Consider the following 26,927-nt stretch of genomic DNA (forward strand, 5'->3'; position numbering starts at 1 on the left):
ATGCTATCTTAAGTGGTATTCCAACACCCCACCTGTGTCTGTGAAAGGACGTGAGTGGCTTGTTTTTGCACGCCAGCCTCATGTCTTCTGTCCTGCTAAGCCGCTCAGCCCTGAGGATGCCCTGAAGAGTCCATCAGACTCCCGCGCACCCTGTAGTTCCCTCCTCCTCTGCCTCGCCACACTAATCATCCACCAGGGCCTGCTCAGTGTCACCCAGAAATGCCAGGGTCCTGATCTCACAAGGAGAGAGCCCTCACCACTGAGCAGGCTTCTCTGGGGAAGGACATCCTGACAGGACAGGTGTCCACTAGAGGACACTTGGGATTTCCTCTTCAGCTTGTCAATAAGGGGAAGGACACTGGCTGATGTGAGGGATAGTAACCCGTGTCCCATTCCCAAGGGGAGTGCTTCCTGGCCTCATGCATGTTCAACTTGCTGATACTTTGTTCCAAGACTTGGACTTCTGTGCTCCCGAGTGACCCTGGCAGGAGTCAGGAAAACGACACTAAGATAAGAGGGAAAAAGGCCATTCCATTTATTTTTCTGCTTCACAGATGCAGTGTCACCTCGAGTACTGGACACCCTAAGTGTCCTCTAGTGGACACCTGTCCTGTCAGGATGAGCTCTCAGGTGCCGAAGCTCTCTGCAATGGAGTCTGTCCTCAATGCGCCGACCGGCTGCTTGCTTACTCATTCATTTGTTCATGGTACCAAGGCTGGAGCCCAGGGGCACCCTACCAATGAACTACATTCCTAGACCTTTTATTTTTATTTTGATGCAAGGTCTAAGTTGCCCAGGCTGGCCTTGAACTTGCAATCCTCCTACCTCAGCCACTTGAGGTGCTGGAGTTACAGGCATGAGCCGCCAGACCTAGCAACACTGGCCATGAGTGTGAAATTAAACTTCCCTGAGCTAGAGTCTGTAGAACTGGTGTCATCTTTTCCTGAAAATTTCACCAGCTTGATAAATTCACCAGCAACGCTGTGTAGCAGAGGTTTTTTGTGGGGAAGGTGGTGATGTTTCTAACTGGAAGTTCATTCTTGAACAGATCTATGGCTAATCAGGCACGATTTCTTGTTGAGGGAGCTTTAGCAACTTGTGCTTTCAACAAATATGGAAGTTGTTTATGCAAGTTGCTGTATTAATCAGTAATCTGTTCATAGCTGTATGAGCCAGAATTCTCTAGGGAAAATTGAACACTGCCGTGGCCCCAGTGGGATGCTGACTGTGGACAGGGCCAAGCTGCATGTGTGCTTTCTCCTGCAGATGCAGTGCTGGGGCTGACCCGTCCACCCCTGCGCTCTGTCCCAGCCACCTTCCCACCTTCCCAGGCACTCAGCAGGTGGTGTAGCCATAATCTTTGCAGTTTTAAGGTAACACAGCAAAACGAGAACAAATTTCCTTTTCCTTTCTTGGAATTTCACAGGATAGGTTTGTTCTTGCTGTGCAAACAATTTTTCTCTTTGAGATCGTTGACCTTAGTGGACCCAGAATTAGGTCTGACCAAATATCTGAGCACCAGTGGCCAGTGAAAGTGAAGCATGCGGTTAGCCAACACCCGTGGATTCAGGGGGCAGCGCATTTCTTATAACCGCATCAGTCTGGTTCAAGGTTCAGCAACTTCACTCATCTTCTCAAAGGACAGACTTTTACTCAGCAATTCATCTTCAATTTCTACTCAATGTATATTATTCTCTTTTGCTTTATTCAAGTTCTATTTGTTTTTTGTCTGGCTTTTATACTTCTTAAACATTTTATTTATTTATTTGGTACTGGGATTAAACCCCAGGGGTCCTTAACCACTGAGCCATATCCCTAGTCCTTTTTATTTTTTGAGACAGGGTCTCCCTAAGTTGCTGAGGCTGGCCTTGAACTTGTGATCTCCTGCCTTTGCCTCTCGAGCCCTGGGATTACAGGTGTGTGCCACTGTGCCCGTTCTAATTTGTTTCTAAAGGAGGAAGCTGAGGCCACTGACTTGAAGTCTTTTTTCAAAATTAGGCAGTTGGTGCTATAAACTTTCCCCAAGGCGTCTCTGGTGGCATCTCACAACTTTTGACAAGTCGAGTCACCATTTTTGGTCTGGTAAGAACTTTCCAATTCCACTCAATTCTTTGATCCATGGGTTATTTGCGGGTCCACACCTGATCTCCAGGTTCTGGGGAATTCTGACTTCTGAAGTCACTCTGGTTGGTGTTGCTGTTCCGGTCCCAGCTCTGGACTCACTGCTTCCTTCCGTGGACTCTGAAATTGGGGTGCAGACAGTGCTGGCTGACTGGGCCTGTGTGGTGCTGGGCTGCGTGAGTCGGGGTGCTGGAGGTACTCCTAGGCAGCCAGGCACTCAGGGCTGTCTGTAGCACGGAGGCACCTGGCACGGTCATGTGCTCCTGACGGATGACCCTGTGGCGACACTGCAATCTTCTCCTGGTTCTTCTCCACCTTCTAAGAGCTCTTGGCTCTGAGACCCACTTTCTTTGACACGAATGGTTGGCATCATTGCCTTTCTTCCTTACCCGTCTTTCCCCATCACTTACTTTCTTCCTTACCTGTCCTTGCTTCCACTGGCAGCACACACAGTCTCTTCTCTGCATCCCTGGGTTCCACACCTGCAGCCTCGTGTGCAAACCTTCTGTCATTACCCACTGAATGCTGTGTGGCCACCACCGAGGGAGCGTTTATGCCCTCCCAGGCACCACATGACACCTGCGGTCAACTCGGCATCAGGAGGATGTGTGCGGGCTGGACAAGATGGCACTGTGTGTCTGAAGGACTCCCCGGGTGTCCACGGACTTTAGTACCCTGGGCATGGTCTGAGTCCTGGACCAAGCCCTTGAGGACACTGAGGACGATGGTAGGTATTTCTTTTTCATCTCATCTGACAATCTGAACTGTTTAACTGCAGTGTTTAGAACACTGATGTGCTCAGACTTAAATCTACCACCATGAGATGGGTACAAGTGGCATACACCTACAATCCTAGTGACTCAGGAGGCTAAGGCAGGGGTACCAAATTCAAGGCCAGACTTAGTAACTCAGCAAGACCCTCAGCAACTTAGCAAGACCCTGCCTCAAAATAAAAAATAAAAAGGATGGGGGATGTGGCTCAGTGGTAGAATGACCCTGCTTCAATCTCTAGTACCAGAAACCCTGAAACTGTCACCTTGATATATGTTTTCTGTGTTTCATCTGTTCTGGGTACAGAATTACAGTCACAGATTTCAATACCTCTGACTGTCCAAGTGGACTGGACATCAGCAAGGTCACAGACCCTGGGGCACGTGTCCCTACTTCTCAGTTACTTACTCTGTACTGTTCAGGGCTGCCTCAGGTTTCCAGTGACCATCTTTAGCTGACTACAGCCTACTTGTAAGTGACACTGCTTGGCCTCACACATCCTCTAAAAACCTCACAACATCATTCTTCACTCTTCTGCTTGTGCTGTCCTCACTGCATGCTTTATACCCGTGAATCTGACAAATCCACAATATACTGCTGGCATTCCAGCTTCACAGTGTCTTTTAGTTCAGTGCCATGATGCACACCTGTAATCTTAGCAGCTCCAGAGGCTGAGGCAGGAGCATCACCAATTTGGGGCCAACCTCAGAAAGCTGGCGAGGCTCTGAGCAACTCTGTCTCAAATCAAACATAAAAAAACAGGCTGGGTATGTGGCTCAACAGTTAAGTGCCCCTGTGTTAAATCCCTGCTATCAAAAAAAAAAAAAGTCATTTAAAGAGAGTTTTTAGAAATAAAAATGTTTTTATACTACCTGTATATGTATAATTAATTTCTGGTAGTTTCCACTTCTTTGCATAGATCCTTATTCCCATTTGATATCATTTTCTTCATGCCTGAAGGACTTTATTTTTAGCAAGGCAGGTATGCTGGTCACTAATTCTTTGATCTTTCAGATTTTGTATGTCTAAAGTTTTGTTTTTTTTTTTAAATAAATGGTTTTTTTTTTGTTTTTTTTTTTTTTAAGTTGGAGATGACACAATGCCTTTATTTTATTTGTTTATTTTTATGGATGCTGAGGATCTAACCCAGTGCCTCACACATGCTAGGCAAGTGCTCTACATCTGAGCCACAAGCCTGCCCATCTAAAGATTTTTTTTTTTTTTTTAATGTTATTAATGGGGCTGGGGTTGTGGCTCAGAGGAAGAGCACCTGCCTAGCATGCGTGAGGCACTGGGTTCGATCCTCAGCACCACATAAAAATAAAATAAAGGTATTTGTCAACTACAACTGAAAAATAAATGTTTAAAAAGTGTTATTAGTGCATAATAATCATACAAAAACTGCATTCACTGTGACACATGCACACGCAAAGAACAGCACTGGGTCAATCTCACTCCCTAGCGCCTCCCAACCCCTTCCTGACCTCTTCCTCTACCCTATGGCTCCCTTCTATTTTTATAAGATCCTTATTTCCATTTTACTCTCTAGCTTCCACATGAGAGAAAACACAAACCTTGACCTGAATCTGCTTTATTTTGCTTGATATAATGCTCTCAAATTCCATCCAATTTCCTACAAATGACATAATTTTATTTCTCTTTAGGCTAAATAAACCTCATTGTGTGTGTGCGCGCACACACACACACACACACACACATTTCCTTTATCCACTCACTCATCCACTGTCCATTGGCGGGCCTGGGTTGGTCCACAGTGGGTGACTGTGAGCTGTGCTGGTGTAAACAAGGTGTGTATGTCTCACTGTCGCACGCTGACTTTGATTCTTCAGGGTGAATACTGAGGAGTGGCAGAGCTGGGGCCCATGGCGGGTCAAGGCCTGGTCTCTGAGGAGCCTCCCTGGTGACTGCAAAGTGGCTGTACTAGCTACAGGCACATGTACTACCCACAGGCACATGGAGCTCCTGGCCCGTCCCCAGGCAGATGCACGGTGGGCTGACTGCGCAGGGCCAGGCCGTTCCTCTCCATGTGGACAACCAGTCATCCCAGCACCACTTGTTATAAGGCTCTTTTCTCCAGCACGTTCTGGCGCCTCTGCCAGGGGTCATGACCACGGTGTGTGGGAATGTCTCAGCCGTGAGGAGGTCGCACAGATTTCCAGGCTGGCAGTTTTCTCTTTCCTTTCCACACTTTAAAGACAGCATCCCAATGCAACCTGCTCTGTGCTGCTTCAGAAAGGGGCTGTCCCATCTCTAGTCTGTGTGGAGGCACTGCTGCACGCAGCCGGGAGATGCACTCTGCTGGCCATCACTGGCCCTGAGGGATCTGGTGTCCCGTGTCCAGTCGCTGCCCAGTCCTCTCTTGAGGGCTTGAGGAGTTTCCCACGTCCAGATCTCTCAGATCCACAGCTGCCCACTGTGGCTCTCAGAAGGCCCTGTGCCCCTCTCTGGGACTCCAGGCACACTAACCTAGGGTCACCGAGCTGGCCCACGACTCACCAGTGCTCATTACATATTTTAAAGAGATTTAGTTTTAGAGTAAAGTGGGGTTGCTCTCTTTTCTCTGTTTGGTTTTCTCCCTTTTCCTGTGGACTGCACGGTCTCATGCCCACTCTGTCCAGCACACTGCTCATCACAGGCACTACATTTCTCACCTCGAGATGACAACGTGTGCCTCCTGTTTCACATGTCCACTGAATGCGCACGTGTCTTTCTCTGAGGCTCCTGGATGCACTTAATTACAACACCTGTTTCAACGTCTCTGCTAACTGTGACTGCTGTTATTCTGGGGGGAGGTGGCTCTAATCAGTCAGACTTTCTCTTTGTGGCTTGTGTTTAATCAGGACCCCAGCCATGTTGAGTGTGAGTCAACTACTGAGCTGCCTCCCCAGCCGGCTTCTGTTTTATTCAAAAATACACTGAGAGTCTAGGACAACACCTAGCACACAGCAGGTGCCACACTGCCACTATGGAGGGACTGACTGGAGAAGCAAAGGTAGCACCTCTTTGCAGCACTCACAAAACCACAGATGTGAAGGAGCTGCTTGGGTTGGGGGGTGGCTCAGTGGTACTGTGCTCACCTGGCATGTGTGAGGCAAAAGTATTGATGGCATTTAACAGGCCTTGTCAGGAAGACGAGTTCCCCTTTCCCGCCCTCCTCCCTCCAGATGCTCTCCTGTCCCTGGTGTCTACTGCTCCTCAAGGTACAGCAAGAAGCCTTCGCCAGATGGGCTCCCCAGCTGCCACCACTGGGAGAAATTATTTTCTTTTTCTTATAAATTGCCTGGTCTGTGGCATTCTGTTACAGCAACATCTGGCTTCCATTTCCAACATGGAAGAAAAATATTGCTGAGTGGGCATTCATTTTCTATGAATATATAATTGTGTAAATGTATCCAAAACCAATTTTAAAATAAAACAACAAGATCACATACACACCTAGATCTTGTTTCCCCACTTATTGCAGCATCTTACACCTATATGTAATTGTATATAAATGCACACTAAATCAATTTTATGCATACTTTGGTTTTCACTGATTTTGCTTATTTGAGGACTACGTTCCTCTAATTCTCTAGTCCACGTGAGCTAATCTACCTGGACGTGAATTTGTAACATCACCTACTTAGACAGTGGGAGTCGTCAAAGCACTACCTTGGTGGTGGGCTCTCTGTTCCTCCTGGTGTCTTGGGCATGGCTCCAGTTCCCTGTAACCTGAGGAGACTGCAAAATGATTTCTTCTGGAAACAACACTTGAAAATGAGAAAAGGTAAGAGGGTAGATATTACTGAAGGGCTCAGAAGAAACACATGGCAGCACCCAGAATGTCCCTGGCTCACTGTGTGCAGCGACCCACATGCCACTCTATTCCTCTCTGGACCCCCTTCATCTACTTCTGAACTCAGCATAGCACCAGTACTGCCTATTCTTCACAACAAAGTCACCCACTTGTCTTTCTGTGAGTACAAAAATGATTTACATTACAAGGGAAGCTATGCAGAGGGTAATGGACCTATATCCAATGATTTAAGCATGCTATTCTTTTTCCTTTTAATTTTTTTAGTTGTTGATGGACCTTTATTTTATCCATTTATTTATATGTGGTGCTCAGAATTGAACCCAGTGCCTCATGCATGCTAGGCAAATGCTGTACCACTGAGCTACAACCCCAGCCCAAGCATGCTATTTTTTATGTAGTTGAACCAGTAAAAGACCCGCAAGCTTCCCAACAGAAAAGTAAAAACCACGGATATTATGCTGCTTCATTTCTGACACAGGATGGAAGAGACTGCTTCACACACAGTCTTGCAGGAAGCCTGGGAGAGCGCTGGGAAGACAGACGTAAGCAAGGCCAGCAGGCCACGAAGTTCTACCTTTCACACCCAAGTGCACCACCTGTTCCAGGGCAAAGTGCGACCGTCTGCTTGTGGTCCTGCCAGAGAGAAAGCACAGTGAGCCACGTGGCCTGGAGCCACGAAGGCCAGCAAAGCTCGCAGGACGGGCCTGGCCGGCATGGGTGAACATCCCCTCCAACACTTATGGGGCATTTACAGGCCTTGTCAGGAAGACGAGTTCCCCTTTCCCGCCCTCCTCCCTCCAGATGCTCTCCTGTCCCTGGTGTCTGCTGCTCCTCAAGGTACAGTAAGAAGCTTTCGCCAGATGGGCTCCCCAGCTGCCACCACTGGGAGAAATGATTGTCTTTTTCTTATAAATTGCCTGGTCTGTGGCATTCTGTTACAGCAACATAAGTCAGACTAAGATGAGAATCTTCAAGGCGTCAGACTAACATGTCCTTCACAAAGCACTGGAAAATAAAGGCCATGGTAGAGCTCAGGTCTTATAAGGCCTTGAAGGCAGCCCTGGGGTGTGAGGAGTGCTTTACTGAGTCTATCTACACAAAATCACAAGTTTTATTCCAAGTTATAAAAAAAGATAGTTTATGTTATCAGGAGAGCTTGGATTCTATATTCTATGCATGAAGCAGGCGCTTAGAAGAAGCTGAAGGTGCAGCCATGAAGTGTCAGGACAATGCCAATATCACGGTGTTAACAGAAGGGAGATGGTATTTTAAGGGTTTGCTCCCTTGAAATTCACTGAAAATAACCAAGAAGAAAAACATGGAAAATAAAAGCCATCTTCAGTGACACAGGATGGCCACAGCTCCAAAGTGCAAATGAAGAGGATGGTCTGTAAAGAGAACCAGGGTCCCGCGGCAGGGGTCCCCCAGGAGCTGCTGCAGCCTCTCAGAACCTGGAAAGGGCAGACATGGGCCTGCAGGGCCACCCCTCAACCCCAACTGCACAGCCAGGTCAGGTGGTGCTCAAGGTCACTGCAGGACCCACCCCCATGGCGTGGAGCCCAGCAAGAGGTCTGTGAGGTCTACCCAAGTGCCTCCCGAGGGCATCCAGTTCTCTGCCCCTGATGGACCCTGCCTGGGCATGACCACCTCCACCCAAGGAGGAGCAAGAGCTAGAAAAGATACACGAAGGACTCAACAGCACTGCCTCCAAGGGGTAACACAGCTGCCCACGCACCCCAGCCTCACCAAGGCAGAGAGAAGAGGGGCACGACAGACTCCAAACACGTGACAATGAAAGCAGCCGGCAAGAAAACCACACCGGCACCCGGAGACCACTGTGTGGCCTCCCAAGAGCCATGAAGAAGCACCAGTGCAGCCCAGCCATGAGCCTAGAGGCTCGGGATTCACCAAAACACCTCCTTCCATTCTGGGTATAGAAGAAAGGTGGTCACAAAGTTCTCCAGCTGAAACACTTCCTATTGCAAGGCCGAAGGAAAACACAATTACCTCAGGAAATGTTGAACAGGTTAACTAAAAAATATTCAAAATCAGTATCTTAAAATAGGACCTGACCAATCAAGACACTGAGGGGTAAAATACCAAAGGCGTTTCCCTAAAATAAGAAACAAGACAAAGACACAAAGCACCAGAAAACTACTAGAAAAAAGAAAACAGACAGGAGGGTGCCAGGAGAGAGACAGTAAACGAGAATCCCAAAAAAGGACAAGGAAGAGAAAGAAGCCACTGTCCAAGAAGAGGATACAGCGTCAAGGATGACAATTCCCCCTGCATTTGAGCGTCACTGCACCCAGGTAAAAGGACCTCTCCGCTCGATGGTCCTGTGGCACAGTGGCCAGGGGCAGAGCCCTTGGGACACTTCCCCGAGGGTGGCACTCACCAGCACCAAGCACCAAGCAAGAAGAAAGGCTCAGACCCCCGACTCCTCGCCACCAGAGGGAACCAGAGAGAGGCAGGCAGGACCCAGGGCGAGCGGGACAGGGCCACGGACACTGGAGAAAACAGAACAGCAGTGAGATGAGAAGCGCTAGAGTCTGCGAGAAGATCATCCAATGACAGACACGTGGCCAGACTGCTGAGAGACAGGAAGAGAGCACACGTGAGAACACCAGAAGCCAGAAGTAGCGGCCGGCAGAGCCCGCACGGGGAGCTGTGGAAGGGGCCACCGGAGACGGAGCCACTCTCGCAAAGCAACTAGAGCTGGGTGGATCAGCTTCCTTCAGACACCAAAGCCCATTCAGGGAAAAGCGGACAACCCAAGGGTCCTGTGTCTTTAAGGACAGGGAGTATGGAAATGCCCCACAGCTAGACACAGTGGCCATGCCTACAGCAGCACGATGGCAAGTTAAGGCCAGCGGAGCCAGCCTCAGTGATTCAGCAAGACCCTACTTCAAAATAAAAGGCAAAGGAGCTCGGGGGCGAGGGCCACTGGGTTCCATTCCTGGGACCGGGAAAGAAGAGTGCCCCACAAAACCCGAGCCACAGAGGGCCTCGAGGTGAATTCTACCAACACCTAGGGAGAAAAGGAACTCGCTCCACACACACTCCCAGAAAGGCGGAGGAGTGGACGCCACAGCCTAACACGGCCCTCCACACAGATGCAGACACGAGTGGCACACCTGCAGGTGAGACCTGGCGACACACAGCACCTGGTCACAGCCACGGTGCTTGCTCCCAGGAGCTCACCAGCACCTCCACCGCTCAGGAGACAGGAGGACCATGGCGTTGTAGCAGAGAGCCCTGGACACCATCACGTCCATCCCCAGGTAGAAACTCCAGCCAGTGAGGGCTATGTCTCCTCCCCCCAAGGGACGGCACAGGATCCTCCACTCCCACTGCACTGATGCTGTGAGACTGGCAGACTGCAAGGTCAGGAATAAGGCGGAGGGCCACATCCACGGCCGCACAACCCTCCCCAGAGGCTTCAGGCCACGCCCCAGGGTGAGGGACACCACAAAATGCACAGGGCAAGACAGGAAGAAGGAACCTTTCATTTAAAACCACAATTACACATGTAGAAAATCCTATGTAATCTGTAAAAAAGCCGCTAGAACTAAGTGAGTTTAGCAATTTTGCAGAACGTAAGATAAAGGCACAAAAATCAATTGCTTTTATAAATACTGAAAATTAGTAGTTGGAAACTTAAGTTAAAGTTGATACTTGCAATAGTTAAAATTTCTTTAAGTAGGAATAACTGACAAAAGATACACAAAACCTGTACATTGAATAGTGCAAACCACTGCAAAAGACATGGAGACCAGAAGTGGGGAGAATCAATGGAGCGACGGACGCAGCGTTTTCAGAGATTGGAAGACTCAGTACTTAACATCAACAATTCTCCCTTAAACCGACCTAGAGTTAACGTAATTCTGATCCAAATCTCACAGGCTTTTTATAGACACTGACGGATGAGCTAAAACCCATGTGGGAACACAGACGGCCTAGAAGACCAGACAACTCCGGGCAGAGCGAGGTGGAGCGCGGCCTGCCTGATTCCTGAACTTGCCACAAAGCCACACACAACAGACGGAGTGTGTGCATCCCCCAGCACTCTAATCCTCAACAGGACAGTGTTTGGAGGTGGCGTCTCTGAAAGGACAGAAGACCATGAGGGCTCTGTCTTCATGAACAGGACTAGAGTCTTTACAAAAGGTACCCAGAGGACTCTTTTAGGATCTTGAGTTAAGCAAAGATTTCTAAGATGTTTCACTGAAAGTGTGACCCATGAAAGTACAAATGGCACGACTGTGAAAAGGTGTCCCGCTCCTCACCAACGGAGGAATGCTAATAAACTCACAACCAGCCATAGTGCCGCTGGCTGCAACGGCTTTACCAGAAGTTCAGGCTCACTGACCAGCTGAGATCTTCAGCCCTCCCACCCCAGCAAGATGGACCCCTGCACAGGTCGCTGACCCGGTGACCCACCTGGTCACACCTTCCCTCAACCTTGCACTTCATATTCTCCCAGGCTCCAAACACGTCTCATTGCTCTGCTGCCTCTCGCCCCAAGAGCAAACAGCCCAGTGTCCCTGTGGAGGCCACACGCACTGCCCCGCTGCTTCCACGGTCAAACACCTTAAAAGAGAACTAGCTCCACTGCTCCATTTCCCTAGCCCCTTCACCCTCCACACAGCCCAGACTGGGCGCAGCCCTGACTTCTCAGACCACAGAGGATAAGCATGGCGGTAAGAAAAGAACTGATGAGCCTGAAAAAATTAACACTTTCAGTTAATAAAAGGATTTTAAATAGAGTTAAAAGATAAATGACAAGCCCAGAAAAGATTTAAAATCTCAGAATAGTTTCACATAATGAATACAGAAAAATTCCTGCAAATAATAAAAGTCAGACAAATTATTCAATAAAAAAACAGGGCAAAAGATACAAGCAAGTATTTCACAGAAGATGAAAATTTTATGGCCAATGAATGTGGAGATTCTCAGTTTGTAGGTAAAGAAATGCAAGGTAAAATCACCATGAGGGAAGCTGGGGTTATGGTTCAGCTTTAGAGCACTTGCCTCGCACGCATAAGGTCCTGTTGGATCCTCAGCATCCCATAAAAATAAATTAAAAAAAATATTTTAAAAAATCTTGGTTTAAAAAAAAAATCACAATGAAGTGTGTTATCTGCCCACCTGGCTGGCACAAACTATGAAGTTGAACCACCAGGCTCAGGGGCACGGGCCAACACACTGTTCCTGGAAGCACAGGTGCACCCATGTGAGGTGTGGACCTGCCACTGAACTCCAACCCTGCAATGTCACCCAAGTGTGCACGCAGCTTGTTCAATAAACAAACCATCAACTTCAGAAATGATGAGAATGTGCATCAACGGAGGAGCAGATGGGGGTGGAGAGTCACACGACAGTGCAGAGTACAGTGGTGGAAATAGGAGCCCCAGTTGCAGACAGGACCGGGGCGCTCCTGGTAACGGTTCTCAGTGAGAGGCACAGCTCCTGCAACTGCACACAGCAACCAGCCTTCCAAAAGGTTCAGAAGAGCTGAAGCCAAAGGACGCACCTCTCACGTGCACACATGTGCACACACAGACACACCATGTCTTATGAAAGTGAGGGCACACGCCTGTGATCCCAGTACTTGGGAGGCTGAGGCAGGAGAAGCACAGGTCCCAGGCCAAGTCCCCCCACCAAAAAAAAGCTCCAGTTAATGGTTGGCAAGGTCAGTGGGAGACAGAAAGGGGTGGCGAGGCGAAGGAGCTGGTGGACTGGAGGTGACGTGGGCGACGGGACTGGGTGCAGGGAAGTTCCAAAAATGAGTGGGCAGAGAATCATCTGCGTCTTTATCTCACAAGTTATCTGTAATGAAGCTGGACTCACAGGCAGAGGCAAGTGGCACACCGAGCACCAAAGCCACAGACACGGCAGCAACACAGCAGCTCCCCATCCCCAGGGAGACGTCAGTGGCCTGGCTGGGAGCATGCCATCACGCTGAGGAAGGCATGGTGGGCTACCTGGCGCCTACCTGTTGTACGTGAACTCCACATCCATAGGTTCAAAGTTGTACGTCTGCTCAAATTCTGGATTAAGTTTAAGAGTTACATCTTCTTCGTGAATCTGAAAAAAGACAAGGGATTTACATTAGACAAGTTCTTACGTTAACCTTGACTTCTTGGAATAATCCATCCATGTCCAGCAACATAACAAGAAAAACTCATTTTACAAACGTGAGCCACATTTTATATCTTAGATATCTGCAAAATTAACAGAAAGAATCACATCTTGAAGTCATTAAGTCACACAGCCAGGAGTCAATGGTCAGTGTTTCCACTCACAGCAGCCACACTTGGCCAGCGTCTCCCCAGGCATAGGCTCTGAGGAGACAGGGCTGAGCCAGGCTGCGACTCAGGAGGCCAACCAGCCAACAGCTGCAGGTGCAGCCAGGTGCTCTTCTCGGTCACAGCTGCCACAGAAAGATCATTTAGACTTGCCCTCCTGCTGGCAGTGGGAAGGGGTGAAGCCAGATTCTGCATTAAACAATCCTCATATTCTTTCCTGGGCAAGCAGGAAGAGGAAACTTCTGAGCAAACATGGGAAGCAAAAATAGGAAGGAAAACTCAGAGCTGCAGAGGAGCTCAAACCTTCTCAGGTAAATAAGGACCACTCAGGCAGGGCCACTTCCTGAGGGCCAGGCCAACACCAGCAAAGGGTGCAGAAGCTGCAATTTGAGCAACTGAAACCATGGGCATGAGGTCAATGAAGAGTCAAATGCTGGAAAGGACCCCGGTCAATGCCCTCCTACTCTCAGCAGACGTGGCCACAACTCCATTACAGGGAAAGCCAGCTCACCAGAGGAAACTGCAAGAAATGAACGTGAGCTCATAACCAAAGATCACCACATACACAGGAAACTAACCTGTGTTAGCTTCCTAACACAAGGACAAGGGCAGAGAGCCTGTGGCAGATCTGACGTCAGGATGCCACAGGCTGACTTGACCACTTAGAGGAATCTAAGAGGCTGTGCCTGGAGTCAGAAGGCGAAAGACAAAGACAAGTAGCACCAGGCAACATGAAGGGTCAGGGCAGCTTTACAAAACCATGCAGGCCACTGAGAAGTGAGGACAGAGAGGGAGACAGGAGGGCAGGCAGGAGGCCCTCTGTGGGCACGGCCAGTGGGCAGTGCTAGATGCAGACTCAGCACAGGAGCCTTCTCTCCCCAGGCTCCAGAACTGCTAACCTGTAGAGGGCCCAACTCGCCAGAGTGGTGTTCCTGTTGGCTGGAGATGGCAATCTGACTTCAGTGTGGTGACTAATTGTTCTCTGTGTCTCCTCCGCCAGCCACGCCATTCAGGACCTGAGTCCCTCACCGTGCTCTCTGGCCAAGACACCAATGGCAAAACCAAGTACAGCCAGGGGGACACACAGAATGCACCACCTGAGCAGTGGGTGGCCCACTCTGCCTCCAGACCCAGAGTGTCACTTTCCCGGCAACTTAAACACTCAGACCTTTTGCCCACCCAGGGACGCCATTTGCCGGGTTGCACATGACTAAAATACTCCGGGGTCACTCCAGGGAAACTGAAATAACTGGACTGCGTGAAATAACCACCAAGAGACAGAAATACCTTTTTCTTTGGGGGTGCTATGACGGCTCCTCTGACCTTAAGGGTCCGCAGAAAGAGAGTGAGCATGTGCTGACCCCTTTTATTGAGGAGAAGCCATTCAAATGAGGCAAGAGGTCAGGTTTTAGGGGGTTGAGTCTATCTTCATGATGTCTGCTCTCAGCAGGTTGACTGACACCTAGGAAGGCCACACCCAAGGGCACAGTAAGAGACAGGGACACACAAAGGAAAGAGGTAATATCACAAAGGAACAGGTGAGCAAAGCTCCACCCATGAGGATGTGGGAAGGCACGCCCATGCACAAGACACAGTTGCTCACACTCTAGAAGACAGGGCTATCCAGATCACAGTGTGACCCTAGGATGCCGCACCAGTCAGCAGGGGAGTCAGACCAGTCAAGTGCTAGTCGGCCTCCAATACCAGAGCTCTGCGCGAGTGCCCAGGTGGTGCCACCACCCCACAGGAATTAGTGGACAGTGCCTCTTGCTGAGATCTCTGGTCCTACTTGGAGGCTCTGGTACCCAGGGCTTTCCTCCTTGATGCGTAACTGGTCTGTGGTGTGAAAGGTAAGACAGTCGCCTGGCAATCTGTGGGATCCTCATGCCACTTGTCAACAGCTGGAGTGGGCTAAAGAGTTGGCAAGGTGAACAGACCCCTGAGCCCTGTCACCACACTGCCACTCACGATGAGTGCTCAGGGGCCCACGGGTATAAGCACAAAAGGGTGATTTTTTTCCCACATGGAGTATGGTTGGGCCTGGTGGGCCTGACCAGCAGGAGGGACTGGCTTTACTGCCAGCTGGATGGATGGGCTGTGGCCAGGGTCCTGCCCTGATCATGCTGGTACTCACAACCGTTCTCCCCATCCTCTCACTCTCAATACTGTATGTGCTGGCGACACGTCAGAGTGCAGGGCGTGCCAGTGGGGGGACAGGACTCATGGGTGTGATCCTGGAGAAAGAAGCTGGAGCAAGCTCTTCAGGGCCTGTGAAGAAGTGCAGGCTGACACTCTCTCGGGTGACAAGGACTCTCCTCCTGGCTCCTGCTCTGAACCCCCTCTGGGTGGGTACGGAAGCTGTGACAGGATGGTGCCTACAGCCTAACAGAGTGGAAGCCTCACCAGGAAAAGGAGACTTGCGGCTGGACAGCTCTCCAGCTGGCTCCCACTCAGGCTGCTCAGCCGGTCTCAGGTGGAATTCAAACTCAAAGAAAAGGAGGCGTGATAACGGGATCGCAGCACAGCAGTTACAGGGGTGCCAGGTGCCCAGTGTCCCTGTGCTGGGCACTGTACTGCTTAGACACTCCAGGCTGACCTAGGGACGGAAGACCTGCTTCTGAGGACGGCCATGGTGTTGGCATTTGACCCCAGGTGCAGTGATGCCCGTTGTGCCACCTGTAGGAGGAGGGTAGGGGGCGGGCAGGGTGTGTCTTCCTGAGACCTGGCCACGCACTTTAGCTGGCTGCATTCTGCACCTGCCCCTTCCTCTGGCTTGCCCACCTCAGTGGCAGCTTTGGGAGCCACCCACTGTTTCAGAATCATACTGTTCTGTTTCCACCAGTTTGCACAGTTGACACCCACAGCAAGAGGCTTGGTCAGGTAGCTTGCTCCAGCCTCGTCCAAAGACTAGACACCTTGACCACAAAGCCGCTAGCCTCCAGTGCTGCCCAGGTCCCTGTGCCTTCTCCAGGGCTCTCCACGCCCTCCAGCTACTCAAGGCCACCCTCCTCTTCTCAAGCAGATTAACAAGCCTGTCCTCCCTGCACCTTCCACCATTGCCACTCATGCACCCCCAAGGATGAGCCCGGGACCAAGTGTGATTTGCAGCGCCATCAACAGCTGAGGCTCTGGGTCACTAGAGTCTTGGAGCTCAGGAAAACACCTCCCTCTCATCTCAGCCACAGCACAGCTCCACACCAGAGCTATGTGGGTCCCCTCGGAATCCTCGTCAGAGCCTCTAGTCCCAGTCCTTCTCCTTTGAGAGTGAAGTTGGGCATGCCCCTCCCTCTCCACATTGGGCAGCATGGGCTCCCTGCACACACTGAGCAGGCCTTTCCCATGCAGCTCCCAGCAGTACTCCTGGGACTTCGCTCAGGATAGAAGCCGTGAAAATCAGCCTGAGAAGCACATACCATGCAGGCAGGGAGGTCCAGGCTGCGATCTGAGCCAAGCCAACGGGACCTCCTGCCCCACCCTGAGCTCTACACGCTCTAGAGTCCTCCCTGTGCAGGGTACTGCCCTGTTGGCTCTTCCAGAGTGTGCCCAAGTCAACCCAATGCAGGCATCACAACATAGGTGACTTATGAGGTTGAAAATGACAGAATCTCTTTAGACACCAAGTTCCTTTCACACATCAAAGATTATTTAAAGATTTACTTTATCTTCACACTTCCCAACAGGAAGCCAAAGCCCAAGGGAGCACCTTTCCTGAGAATGAATGGGTCAGCCCAATGGGTCAGGAGGGAGTCCTCTTACCTCGATCACATAGCCAATGTACTCAATGACATGCCCGTTGTACTCCTGGGATTTTAAGATCAGTTTGTCACCTAGTCAAAACATAAATTATCATGTGTCAAACTAAGACAAGATCACAAATGACTCCTGCTACACTGTGAAACCAAGCCCCGAGGATGTGAACGAAGAACATTCCTGGGATCAGCTCCCAGACAACTGTGAGTTGGCAAAGTGTCATGCTTTAACATTTACACAGCGCTGACGGTGTCCAAGTGGAGTGCTCCATGAAAAGGTGCGAGAGACAGTGGGAGGGAGCCCCCAGGGCCAGCGCACCTGCATATAGGGAGGGCCTGCTTTCCGCCAGCCCCGGGACCTCCAGCACCAGCAGGTCCCCGTTCCTCTTCAGGGTGACTCCGCTCATGTTGTACTCCTTCAGTTCTATTTCTGCATGGATCTCCTCCAACCACAGCAGAGTAGAGAACTTCTCCTTATAGTTTGACATGTTCAAAAGCTGAAAAAAACAGGATCACATCCGTGAGAGCAGAGCAGCAGGTCCTGTAGGCCCATGTCCAGGGAGCAGCAGCCCAGCGTGAGCATGTCCACATGGCTGGCACCCACCCACGGGTCTGCCCTGGTGAGGGTTCAGTCAGCATGCTTCCCAGCCTTCAGCCTCCAGAGGACCAGGGAGTTCTGGCAGGAAGACCCCTTCCCTAGTGACCATGCCTCTGTCATCACTGTTTTCTCTGCTGGGTCTTCTGAACAGAGCTACGGCTTCTAAGGAGATTGAATCAGTGGTCAAAACCCTCCTGTTGGAGAACAGCCCTGGGCCTGGGGGCCTCACGGTAAACTCTACTAAACACTAAAGAAGAATGATACCTGTCGCACATTGTTCCAACACTGAAGAGGACATTTGAAAATCATTCGAAGGGGCCACGCTGCAAGGATACCAAAGCCAGACTAAGAGACTTCAAGAAAAGAGAGAGCGTGGGTTGGGGCTGGGACTCAGTGGTGGGCACCTGCCTAGCAGGTGTGAGGCCCTCCGTTCGATTTTCAGCACCACATATAAATAAATGAATAAAATAAAGGTCCACTGACAACTGAAAAACACACACACACACACACACATATATATATATATAAAATTTAAAAAAACGTAGAGAGAGAACGGGCTGGAGGCACACACTGAAGCTGCTCAGAAGCCCAAGAAGGGAGGGACCATCTAAGTCCAGAAATCCAAGGGCCACCCAGCGAGACCCATCTTAACACAAAAACAACTCTGACCAGAAAAGAGATTCTGATGCAAACACAACTAATTAGCAAACGAAAGCCGCAGCCCTTGAGAGGGCCCCATGTCACGACCAGGAGGCCTGTTCCCGGGACCCAGGGTGGTGCAGCCTCTGGAGGCTGCTGAGCAGTGTACACCTTCACAGGACCAAGTGGAAAACGTACAGGAGCTCAATTAATGCAGAAAGAGCATGACAAGTCCAGTGCCCTCATCAAGGGACAGTGAGCTACAGGGAGGAGGGAGTCTCCTCCACACAGTAAAGGTCATTAAAGCCCATAGCTGACATCTTCTCAATGCAAAGCTTTTCCTCCAAGGTCAGGAACAGAACAAGGATGCCCACTCTCACCACTTCCATTCAACACATTTCTGGAACTCCTGGCTAGAGCAAGTATGCAAGGAAAAGAAAATAGAGGTGTCCAAGTTAGAAATAAGAAGTAAAATCATCTGTTTGCAGATGGCATGACTTTACATGTAAGAAACCTAAAGATTTCACAATAAACTGTTAGAATTTATATGTGAATTCATCAAAGCAGCAGGATATAGTCAAAACACAAAAACAAGTTGCATCTCTTAAATACTAACAACGAACACTCTAAAAAAGAAAGTAACAAAATAATTCCATTTACAATAGCACAAAAACACTTATGAATTTAACCAAAGTGTCAAAGACTTGTATGTTAAGAACTACAAAATACTGCTCAAAGAAAAAAATAAATAGAAACACAACCCATGTTCATGGACACTTAATGTTAGAACAGTAAATGTCTACATTAACCAAAGTAATCTATAGATTAAATGCAATTCCTATCACAATTCCACTGATACTTTTTGCAGAAAAAGAAAAATTCACTCTAGAGTTCATAGAAAATCTCAAGGGATGCTGAAAGGTCATCTTTCAAAAGAAGAACGAGGATGGGGGACTCGTACTTCATAATTTCACAACCTACTATGAAGCCACAGTCATTAAAACTGTATGGTTAGGTTGGGGTTGTGACTCAGTGGTAGAGCACTTGCCTAGCACGTGTGAGGCACTGGGTTTGACCCTCAGCACCACATAAAAATCAATAAATAAAGGCATTGTATCCATCTACAACTAAAAAAATATTTTTAAAAATTAGCAGAAAGTCTGCACTGGGTGTCTCATCACGCTTTATTCTAATTTCTGAAACTGGAAGCAACCAAGATGTCCTTCAGAAGGGAAGTGGATAAACAAACTGTGGTCCATCCGGACTATGGGATATTCTCAGCATTAAAAAGAACAGGGCTGCCAGCCATGCACAGACATGGAAGAAAATCAAACGTCCCTTTGTAAGTGAAAGAAGTCCACCTGAAAAGGCTGCATGTGTGTAACTCCACCACATGGCATTCCAGAAAAGGAAAACTACAGACACAAGAAACAGCTGTGGCTGCCATGGGCTGAGGGAGGGCCGAACAAAAAGGCTGAGCCCTGAAGATTCAGGGCAGTGAAACTGCTCTGTGTGACACTATAATGGTGCACACGTGACATTATACTTTAACTTTTTTGTACTGGGAACTGAACCCAGGGGTGCTCTACCACTGAGCTGCATCCCAACCCTTTTTATTTTGATACAGGATCTCCCTAGGTTGCTGAGGCTGGCCTGGAACTGGTGATCCTACTGCTTCGGCCTCCAGAGTTGCTGGGATTGCAGGAGAGAGTCACTGTGCTCAGCATGACATTATCCTTTTGTCCTAACCTACAGAATGTTCAACATTCAGTTCACTAACATAAACTATGGGCTTCTGGCCACCAGGGCATGTCAATGTAGGCTCATCAATTTCAGCAATGTACCACCCTGGTGGGAATGTAGATGGCGGGGAGCTGAGGTTGGGTACAGAGGCTACGTGGAAATGTCTGTACCTTCCTCTGTGAACCTAAAACTGCTCTACAGTAGAGCCTATTAAAAAATGAAAGTAAAATAGGACTTCTTCAGAATAAAAGACTGAAAGAATCAATCCCATAGGCAAGCATGACATGAAAAGTCCAAGTCCTCCAGGCAGGAGTGCAATGATCCCAAATGGAAATCTGGATTTATACAAAAGGGTAAGGAGCACTAGAAGCTTGGCAGTGGTGCACGCCTAGGAACCCAGCAACTTGAGAGGCTGAGGCAGGAGGATCAGGAGTTCCAGGTCAGCTTCAGCAATACAGTGAGACCCTACCTCAAAATTTAAAACACAATAAAATAAGAAAAACATAAAATAAAGAGCTCCACCGATTGACTTCACCTAACTGACATTCCTGAGACAAGACAAACATACAAGCAATATTTACCCAAAGAGGGTGCGTTGTCAATAAATGCAATGGCATTCAGTCATAAAGTATGTTTGACGGCCACAGTGGAATCAAGTTAGCAGTACTCACAGGTTCAGAAACTCAACATGCTTTTACATAACCACAGATCAGAAGTCAGTAGGAAAAGAAAGAGACACTTTGAACTAAATGAAAATACAAATATAATGTATTAAAATTTGCAGGACACAGCCAATTTAGTACTTAAGAAGAAATTTTCTAACACTAAAAACCTATGTTAGCAAAAAACCAAGGATTTTAAACCAAATGACTTTGGCTTCCTTCTTAGAAAAAGAGCAAAAGAAACCAAATACACTAGTGAAAGAAAAAAAAAAAGACAAAAAACAAAAACAAAAGAACACAGTAGGTGACAGATTAAAGGGAAATCAGAACAAGACAAAACCAACAAAAGCAAAGAGCTGTTTCTTTGAGAAGACTGATGTAGTGCGCAGCCCTCTGCCAGCCAGGTGCCTGAGGGAAGAGAAGCACCATCACCAACAGCCTAACAGGAGCCCAATAGCTGCGTGCAACCAGTCAGGCACGTCAGACGAAAGGCGCACATTCTTTCAGGGGGAAAATCCCCATAGCGCAGAGAAAAGAGAACCAACAGGGAGCCAGAAGAAGCAATTCCTGGCTCAGTCTGCGGGCCAAGAGCTCAGTCACAAGGCATCACTGGAACCTTCCATCACCACTAGGAAGATGTGGGCCCAGTTCTGCATGAACTCTAGGACGGCCACAAGGCCAGAGTTCCTCCAAGTCCCTGAGGGCACTATGCAGCACCTACGAAGGACCCTTCAAGGAAAGAAGACTGCAGACCAACACCTCCCACCAACACAGGTGCAAAATTGTCAGTGGGCATGTGGTGTGTGACGGCAGATGCACAGTGAGGGTGCTGCCTGGGCACCGGGAGGACGCTGCCACACCCAAGGGCCAGGAGAGCCAAGGCGAGGCTTGAGAGTCTCTCTGGCCCCGAGGGAGACTGAACACCCAGGGCCACTTGCCTCTGCCTCTCCAGCAGCTCCACCTGTCTCTCTGGTCTGGTGGGACTCAGGAGGAAGGACGGCCCTCTGACTCGTGGGGCCCTCCCTGCCCAGAACCTTTTTTGGAGGGAGGCAGTGTCAAATTTGCACAGTGGATCTCAAGAACCAGGGGCTGCCCTGGACCAGGCCAGGTTTTCCCACAGGATGCTGGTTGCACTAGCTGTGTGCAGTGAGGGTCAGGTAGCACAAGCTGAAGCGGGTCAGATGCACCTGCCAGCATGAACAAGTTTCCTGGGGGTGGGACCACAGCACCATCAGACTATTGTCATGAGGCTGTCCAGCAGGTAAAAAGGGTCCTTCAGGGCACCCTGCCAACACCCACGCCGGGCTTCCCTTCATTCCCAGCCCTGGCACTGGAACCCCCCAGAGTCTGGGGCTTGCAGAGTAAAATGCACACACCAATGACAGCACCGTGGGTGGGGATCCACCCAGGGACACGAGGTGAGCCTAGCCCCTGAAGACCAATGCGAGTCACCAAGGCAATACACTCAGGAAGAAAGCCACACGGTCTTCTCAAGAGAGGCAGGAAAAACACTTAAGATGAACCACTTCACAGAACAGGACACTCGGAGAAGTCACGACCTCCTGCAACCACCACACCTATCCTTCCAAGACACCCAACAGCCCAGAGGGGACACGCCTTGTCCAGCACCCTCCTGGTAGCTGTCCACCTCTTTGGTCTCTGAGGGCTAACCTGTTCTGGGAATCTGTACAAATGGAATCACGCAAACTGTGACCTTGGGTGTGGGATCCCTCCCTCAGCATCACCAGGCACAAGCCAGAAAAGCCTGGCTATGTTCACACAGCACGGAGGCCAGGTGAGCTTTTTAGGCCACCACAACCAACCCTGTGGCCTGGCAGCACACAGAAGGGGTCAGGGGTGTTTTTTGAAGTATGGCAGGCGGCTCGTCCTGGAGGCTCCAGGGAGCAGCAGCGTAGTCTGAGCTTCTGCAGATGCCATGCTCCTCAACCTTGGACCCTCCTGCCTCTCTATAAGGACCTTGAGATGATGTGGTGCCACTCAGTCAGGGTCATCTTCCAGGTCAAGGTTCTCGACCTCATTCCCTTGACAGAGGTCACATCCTTGGCTCCCAGGCACTGATCAGGACATCAGCAAGGGCTGTTACTCAGCCCTTTCATAACCTCAAACTAAAATAACTGCTGAGCAGAAGTTAGAATAAAGGGAAAGTCCATGCTGTGGGTAATATTCACACAGAATTCTGGGAAAGGAGACCAACCTGCAAGGGGTGGGAAACCAGGGTCAACCAAGGAGCAGACACGTATCAGGCTCACCTCAGCTGCATGGCCACGCAGCCACCACACGCTGACGGAAGCCAGCACCATTCCAACTGCCGGCCTCATCAGTGTCATAGGCACAAAGCACTTCAGGCTCCAGAGGGCCCTGAGCCGGGCCTGCAGGAGCACTGGCCCACCCTCCACGCGGGTCTGTCTGTCCCTCTTGCATGGCTCTCACCCTAGCCTGCTGACGGCTCAAGGCCTGTCCTGCAGAACAAGCACTCCATGACCCGACACCAGCTTCCAGCCATCCAGCCTGTCCCTGGGTCGTGCCATGCCCCACTTCACAGTCACCCACTTGCTTCTGGATGAATGACCTCAAATTCCTGACAGCAAGTGCCTCCCGGCACAGGACAATGCTCCCCCTGAGGCCAGGTGGACACTTCTGCCCCCAACTCTCCCGCCTGGCTGCTGACCTTAACAGGGGCTCACATGTCCACAAGGCTTTCCCACAGACCCAACTTTCTCAGCCTCCCCTGACAGCCAGCTCCGTCGGCCCCTGGAGTGCTAGGGTTTTGTCATGACTGGAAACCCTCCTGCTCGCACCTAAGAGGCTGGGCTTGGCAAAAGCCCTGCTCCCTGCCCCACATCCCCAGGGGCAGTCTCCAGAGAAACACCAAGTTGCCCCGCCCATGTCACCCTTAAGCTCAGGCTGTCTATGGTGAAACTGAAGGGTCCTCCTGCTTTTGTTGGGACACTGTGTGAGGGGCATGGGTGCATGCCCTGGCACCCTCTGATGTCCTACCTCTGCAAGCAGTGGCTGGAAGGTCAGGATGTCCACTTTGTGCTCCACACATCTTCTCAGCCTGTCTGGTATCGGGTACTGTGGAAGAAAGCTTGGGAGCTGTCGTCGCGAGTTCCTTAAGACACAAATCCACAAGTTAAAGCAGCTCTTTGCTACCCCAGCATTTCCGTGTGTAGTTTTGGAGTATCCCCTATCCGAAATGCTTGGGACCAGAGTATTTCAGACTTTGGAGACTTTGATTTTGGAATACCTGTGTGGACTCTACCAGCTGAGCATCCATCATGTGAAATGCTTCGAAATCTGAAGCTTTTGGAGCACCACATCAGCACTGAAGCTTCATACTCCAGGATTTTGAATTTTCAAATGAAGAGTGCTCAACCTGATCAGACTTCACTTCCTGCTTCAGGAGGACCAGATACAGGAGCCACCGGCGTAGGCTGGCTGTGCCGAGCCTCTGCTCCTGGTCCTGGGTCCCAAGTTCCCCAGCTCTAGCTGGCCTCTCACCTCTGCAGGGCAGCAGGGCTGCTCCTCCCCCTGGAGCCAGACTGGCTTCCCAGGAGCCTACTGGACCAGGGAATTTGAATGAGCTTGGTTTTCACTACATGTTTTGTTTTTTTCTTTGGATACTGGGGATTGAATCTAGGGTGCTTTACCACTCAGCCACATTCCAAGCACCACCCCCCACCCTGTTTTTTTGTGACAGGGTCTAAGTTGCTGAGGGCCTTGCTAAATTGCTGGGATTACAGGCATGTCCCTCTGAGCCCAACTGTTACTGTGTTTTTAATAAGGACATGAGTATCAGAAACTATACCCACACATCACTGCAAAGAACACATGGGCAGCCTTAACTGTTTTTGTTTTTAGCTGTGACTCCCTGGGGAAAGCTGGTTTTACTCTCCAAGCCTCTGCTTTCTCCAAGAACAGGGTCATCTGAGTCACTCAAATTCTGAGAGTTGGGTGCAGTGGCCATGCCTGTAATTCTAGCATGTGTGCTGTGGTGCTGAGACAGGAGGATCTCAAGTTCAAGGCCAGGATCTCAAGTTCAAGGCCAGGCTGAGGCAATATCTGGCCTCAAAATAAAATTTTAAAAGGACTGGGGTATGACTCAGTGGTGCAGGACTTACCTAGCATGCATGAGACCCTGAGTCAAACAGTGATGCAGAAAAAGGACCAGGGAGATGAGGAGACTGGAATTTCAGAGACAGTCCACCTAGGTCGAGTGCAGCTTTGGCTGGACAGCTGCAGGCCACCCCAGAGTCACTGACAGCATGGCAGGCCACTGCCCCCACCAAAAAACAGGGTGTCCTCCCCGTGAGTGAGCAGAGGGCAACACCAGAGCAGCACAGCTGGGAAGCTCGCTGGGAAAGCAGGGACGCTCAAGACCTAGTGCCAGGCACCGACTCCTCACAGATACAAAGTGAAGGAGACCAAAAGACCAGGACGTGGTAGACCACTGGCCACTCTGACCTCAGCGCACAACATACTGGGGACTTGGCAAGGAGGTGCTGGTAGAGAGGTCTAATAGCAGTGAGACTGAACACCAGCGCCTGGTGTGGGCCCTGGGCAGGCACTCTGTAGCCAACCAGGGCCAGGCACACTGGTCCACAGGCTGACCACCAGGAAACCAACGACCGTGCTCTAGAGACACCTGAAGGGGGCTATGCTATCACACCAAGGACATACATGCCCAGGGACTGAGACGCTGGTGGCAGCTGGTGTATGCAGCACTCTCTCATGGAGCCGCTGTGACTCCTGTGCCCCTGGGTGAGAACCAGGCGTCACCAGCTGCCATCATCCAGGACTCTGTGCTGCAGGCTATGGAGACAGCTGCTCCTTTCCTAGGTCCCCACCTAGAACGTGCCCTGAGGCGAGCAGCATCATCAGCATTCGCTGCCTGCTCTGTGCCCAAAGGCTGCACATCTGACATGCTCTATCTCATTCACTCCTCAAGCCCTCTGAGGCAGGGACTCCACTTATAAGTGAGACCAATGCTCAGAGAACGATAAAAACTTGCCCAAAGTCACACGGCTTCTTGGTAGTAGTGCTGTGACTCAAACCACGTTCTGGACTTGACCAGTCATACAGCACCCTTCTCTGCTATCACACTTCCCTGTGGCCTTCATCGACAAAAGTCCCCTGACCCTTACCTCAAACTATCACTGGGATAACATGTGACTTGAAATCTGGAATTTTCCAGTATTAGAAAAGCATTGTCTCTCACCCCAATGGGTTCTGGGCAGCACCTGCGCCAAACCCGCTGTGGTGCTAGTGCCAGATTAATGCCCCATCATGCAGGAGACAGCCACTAAAGCACACCATGTATCCCCAGCCAGCGGCTAACAGAGAACATGCTGCTTTCCTTCCCTTCCTTCTGAAACGGTGGCACTCCTGCAAACAGCCTGAGCAACCAGCAATCTCAGTGCCCCGTGTGAGCTGCATGGGACGCCTGAACTACCGCGGAGGACACTAGCCAGCATCATGTTAACCCAAGGCTGACGGTGCTGCTGGGCACATGTGTGGACACTGGATGCCAGAGCTCGTCCTGCCCTCAGGAGATAGGAGAGGTCATCAGGAGCAGAGGGCAAGTCCAGTCTGTTCCGAGAATCACGCTGGGACCTTCCAGGGTGGAGCAGGGCACTGGGACATGCAGGCACTTTGCCCTGTCCTCCACACTGCCATGGTGGTGCCAGTGGCAAAGACAAAATCTGACCTTGAGCATTCTGTAAAAATGCACCCTGCCCCAAATACAGGAGGAAAAAGCACTGCAAACCCAGCCTGCCAGGACGCACGCCTGTCCACAGCCAGAGCTGGTACTGACCAACAAGCTGCAGGATTCAGGGGCCCACCTCTTCTGTGTAGTCACCACGACAGTTGTCTTTGTGGAGGCCAACGCTTGGGAGCTTTTAGGCTTCTTCCAGGAGAAGGGCTCACGTATGGCAATCAGCGCTTCCTCGCCACTGACCACATTCACTTCCAGGTGCCGCCCGATGAGGAAGCTGGAGAAGCACAGCAGGAGCAGCTCCCTGCAGCGGCCCGAGTGCCTTGAGAAACAAGGGAAACCGTCAATCAGCAGCCAGACGGGCCATAGCTCCCCTCGGCACACACAGGGAAAGTGACAGGGCTACAGAGGAGAGTCAGGCTGAGGCTTTAAGAACCTACATAGAAGTTTACTTCATAAAACAAACAATGCTTTTTCCCAAGACAGAATCAAGGGCTTAAAACTGTCCTTCCTGTAGTTCTCTTTAACTTAATCAGAACAAACACTGTTTTCAACATTGCCAAGATCACACGCATGTGTACAGGAGCATGTGCTGGAGACAACCGGGGCCTCCCGCCACTAGGCTAGCACTCTGACACTGAGCCAGAATACTAGTCCTTTTTAATTTTTTTTACATCCTGAGACAGGGTCTTGGTGAGTTGAACAGGCTGGCCTGCAATCAACCATCCTCCTACCTTGGCCTCCCAAGTACCGGGACTTACAGGCATGCACCACACCCA

The 26,927-nt window shown here is 50.2% G+C and overlaps 1 protein-coding gene across 1 annotated transcript in view; it reads right to left on the reverse strand.

Moving 5' to 3' along the window:
* Mov10l1 (Mov10 like RISC complex RNA helicase 1) overlaps nt 1-26,927 on the reverse strand; it is a 61,133-nt gene that overhangs the window by 22,058 nt on the left and 12,148 nt on the right. Inside the window, exons 9-15 of the mRNA XM_048803201.1 lie at nt 26,276-26,470; nt 23,430-23,544; nt 17,089-17,266; nt 16,777-16,847; nt 12,708-12,799; nt 7,284-7,342; nt 6,565-6,662 (exon numbers count right to left, since the gene is read on the reverse strand). Coding sequence (XP_048659158.1) covers nt 6,565-6,662; nt 7,284-7,342; nt 12,708-12,799; nt 16,777-16,847; nt 17,089-17,266; nt 23,430-23,544; nt 26,276-26,470 — 808 coding nt within the window. The remainder of the gene's footprint in view (nt 1-6,564; nt 6,663-7,283; nt 7,343-12,707; nt 12,800-16,776; nt 16,848-17,088; nt 17,267-23,429; nt 23,545-26,275; nt 26,471-26,927) is intronic.

This window comes from Marmota marmota, unplaced genomic scaffold (assembly GCF_001458135.2).
Source record: "Marmota marmota marmota unplaced genomic scaffold, marMar, whole genome shotgun sequence".
Lineage (NCBI taxonomy): Eukaryota > Metazoa > Chordata > Mammalia > Rodentia > Sciuridae > Marmota > Marmota marmota.